Below are 2895 nucleotides of genomic sequence, written 5' to 3' on the forward strand. Positions count from 1 at the left end.
GAGAATACGTAGCGTGGGCAACAAACAGCCAGCAGAGCACGCGACAAACGGCTTTCAGGCGGAGAGAAGCTAAGCTCCAAGGAAGATTCAGTATACTGACGGAGTTTCTCATTGCCACAGATAATAAAGATCTAAGAGCAGCAGTATTAGGATGGGCAGGACAGGCGAGGTGCCAGTAATATCTGCACCGTGTCACACACACACAGACACAGGCTGCAACTTATCGCTCCGTTATATTAATCACTTAATATTTATATATTATACTACTAATCAACGCCAGTAATATTAGAGGAATCACATCACACCGCCCTACAGGCGGAAAATGACACGACAAATTCGTCCCTTGGTAGTAGATCCTAATTACGGAGACTGTTAGCTTCAGAGTTGAGAGCTATAGCTTCACTCGCCACCGCGGCACATCTTCTTAATAGGAATTCCTATGTACAGATCATTTTCCGTTCAGCAACGCCGACTAGAACTCCATTTTCATCTGGCCTGCTTGCAAATCACCTGTGCCGATTACATAATGCGCACGGGTCAGCGACGATATCAATATCATCATAAGGAGTAGAAGCATGTAGGAGGCGTTGTACGCGATTTCTACTGGGGACTTTTAAGAGAACTAACCGTGGAAGCTCTCCGCTGAAACCCCGTTATCCTGGCTCTGTCTGTTGTCCACATGAAAAACGCTCTGGAGATCGTCCTCCCAGAAGTTCCTCTGCTGAGAGACGCGCAACAAAACCAAAGTGTATCAGGATAAGGCCTGCATCAAGCGATGCCAAAACCCACAGAATTCTCAAGGCAAGAATCACCTGCTGCAAGTTCGTGCTGGCCGTCGCATCCTGGAAGCCGTACTGCGCGGCGTTGGTGGCCTGAGAGAGAGCCAAGTCCAGCTGATTCAGGGTGCACTGGCTCTCCATGCTGTTGGGCAGGAACGACTGGAAGACGTCCCCTTGGTCGCTGAACGGGAAGGCCGAGCTGGAGCTCTCGAGCGAGAACACGGAGCTCGCCGATGGGCCGTACATCTGCATTCGACAGGGAGGAGGTGAGTAACTATGGACTCCGTTACGGCGCGATGATGATGACGATGATGACGAGCAGGGGTGAGTTTTGGGCTCACGTCTTTGTGCAGGAGCGTGGGCAGGTTGCTGAAGTCGAGCGGGTTCACGGTTGCCAGCTTCATGGAGAGGAACTGAAGCCACGGAAACAGAGGAGGAATTGATCAGAATTCAGAGTGGCACTTTGGTTACTACTACTGTACATGGCATCAAAAAAGTGGCTCTTCTCAGTTCTTACCTCGACTTGCCGTTGAAGGGACTGCACGTAGTTTATGATCTCATCAAGCATCAGTGCCTTGCCAATCACCTAAAGGTCACACACGAAATTCGGCCAATTTAATTGTCAACCTTGTACACAAAGGCTGTCTTCCATATAATAAAATGTGCATCAAGATTGTCCTGTGCGTGCTTATTTTCTTTCCTGACGATTTCTCATTTTGAGTGGAATGACTAGTTTAATTACCTTGTTGCATCCTGGAACGAGGTCCTGGAGAAATTTCATCCGCTGGCTGATCCTCTCTCTTCTCACCTGCCAACGTCCGAGGAAATTCAATACTAGTACTTCTTACAAAACCGAAGCAAGATACTACTAGTGGAAGCAGCGTGATCATTCAGGACAGTACCCGCTCTGCAAGGCTGTGGCTGTCAGTAGCCTGGCCTCTCCTTGCCCGGACATGGACGTAGTCCTTGGGGGGCTCCACCGGCTTGGCATTCTTCCCCTTGCCCTTCCTCTGCTCGCCGTCCTCCACCGAGCTGTCGCTCCCGGCCTGCTCCGCCTTGGGCCTCACCGGGGCCGCCGCCTTCTTCTCGGCGTCGCCCGTCCTGCACCTCTTGGCGTCCGGCTCCTTGTGCTCCCCGACCTGAAAGGCACAATTGGTCGGCGTCCGCAGCGGGCGTCCTGCTCCCCGATTGGCGAATGGCGAACGAAGGCAAGCTCACCTGGCAAGAGGTGCTCAGGGAAGGCTCCTTGGCCTTGCCTTTGGACGCGGGCGCCTTCCTCTTCTTGGCATTGGCGTCCTTCATCGCAGAGGCAGGGTCGGACACGGAGGACGCCTCCCGCGAGCCGCCGAACTCGCCGCCGGGCGCCGGCGGCAGCATCCCTAGGAGCCCCGGCGCCAAGTGCTGCCCGTTGAAGCTGGACAGCCGCGCCGCCCGCTCCGCGAACCCCGGGTCGCCGCAGAACTTGTCCAGGCAATCCCCGCCCGCCGTCACGGCGCCGTCCAGCATGCCGAAGTCGAGCATCGGCGACGAGGTGAGGAGGCTGGAAATGTAGTCGCCGCTTCCGCCGCCGGCCCTGCCCTCCATTGCGGCCGCAAGAAACGGAGCCGAACCGCCGGGACGCCGTCCAAGAACCGCCGCCCAAGCCGATCGAGACGCGTCCTTCCTTTATGCGGAGAATCAAGAGCGGCCGGAGGCGCGGCACTTATAGGAGAATGATGATGATGAGGAGGAGGAGGAGGAGGAGGAGGAGGGGGCTTGGGGGTGAAGGAGGAGGTGGGAATGGATGCTCGAGGGGCAATTGGGGTGGAGGGAGGGTCAAAGTGGCGGTGATGCCCCGCGGCAGCTGGAAGTGGAAGAGGGCTTTGATGGAATCCTGTTTCGATTTGGGATGGAGAGGAGGATGCCTTTCCGCTGCCGGGGCCCTTTTAAGTTCGTCACCCTGCCCGCCGGCTCCGTAATGACCGGTGGCAGTAATTCCTCGTTAGCCCGGCGGCGGTCTCGCTCTAGTTCTTGCTCCACGGAAGGCTGGTTAGAGCATCTCCAAGAACCACGCGATATAAAACGGCACCAGAGATAAAAGTGGTTTAGTGCGCCGGACCAAACAACATCGCACATC

The 2895-nt window shown here is 55.5% G+C and overlaps 1 protein-coding gene across 2 annotated transcripts; it reads right to left on the reverse strand.

Moving 5' to 3' along the window:
* Positions 1-211: 211 nt before the first annotated feature.
* On the reverse strand, positions 212-2686 carry LOC123407905 (transcription factor BHLH094-like). Of its 2 annotated transcripts, none has more exons than XM_045101147.1 (8): positions 1998-2686; positions 1682-1918; positions 1522-1587; positions 1297-1365; positions 1121-1192; positions 813-1025; positions 628-718; positions 212-510 (listed from the first exon to the last, which is right to left on the reverse strand). In XM_045101147.1, exons 1-8 carry the CDS (start codon positions 2361-2363, stop codon positions 473-475), a joined length of 1152 nt encoding a protein of 383 aa, XP_044957082.1. In that variant the 5' UTR covers positions 2364-2686; the 3' UTR covers positions 212-472. The 2 variants fall into 2 exon arrangements, with proteins under 2 accessions (XP_044957082.1, XP_044957080.1); XM_045101145.1 differs by having other exon boundaries at positions 628-721.
* Between the last annotated feature and the right edge of the window lie 209 nt (positions 2687-2895).

Source organism: Hordeum vulgare, chromosome 7H (genome assembly GCF_904849725.1).
Source record: "Hordeum vulgare subsp. vulgare chromosome 7H, MorexV3_pseudomolecules_assembly, whole genome shotgun sequence".
NCBI lineage: Eukaryota > Viridiplantae > Streptophyta > Magnoliopsida > Poales > Poaceae > Hordeum > Hordeum vulgare.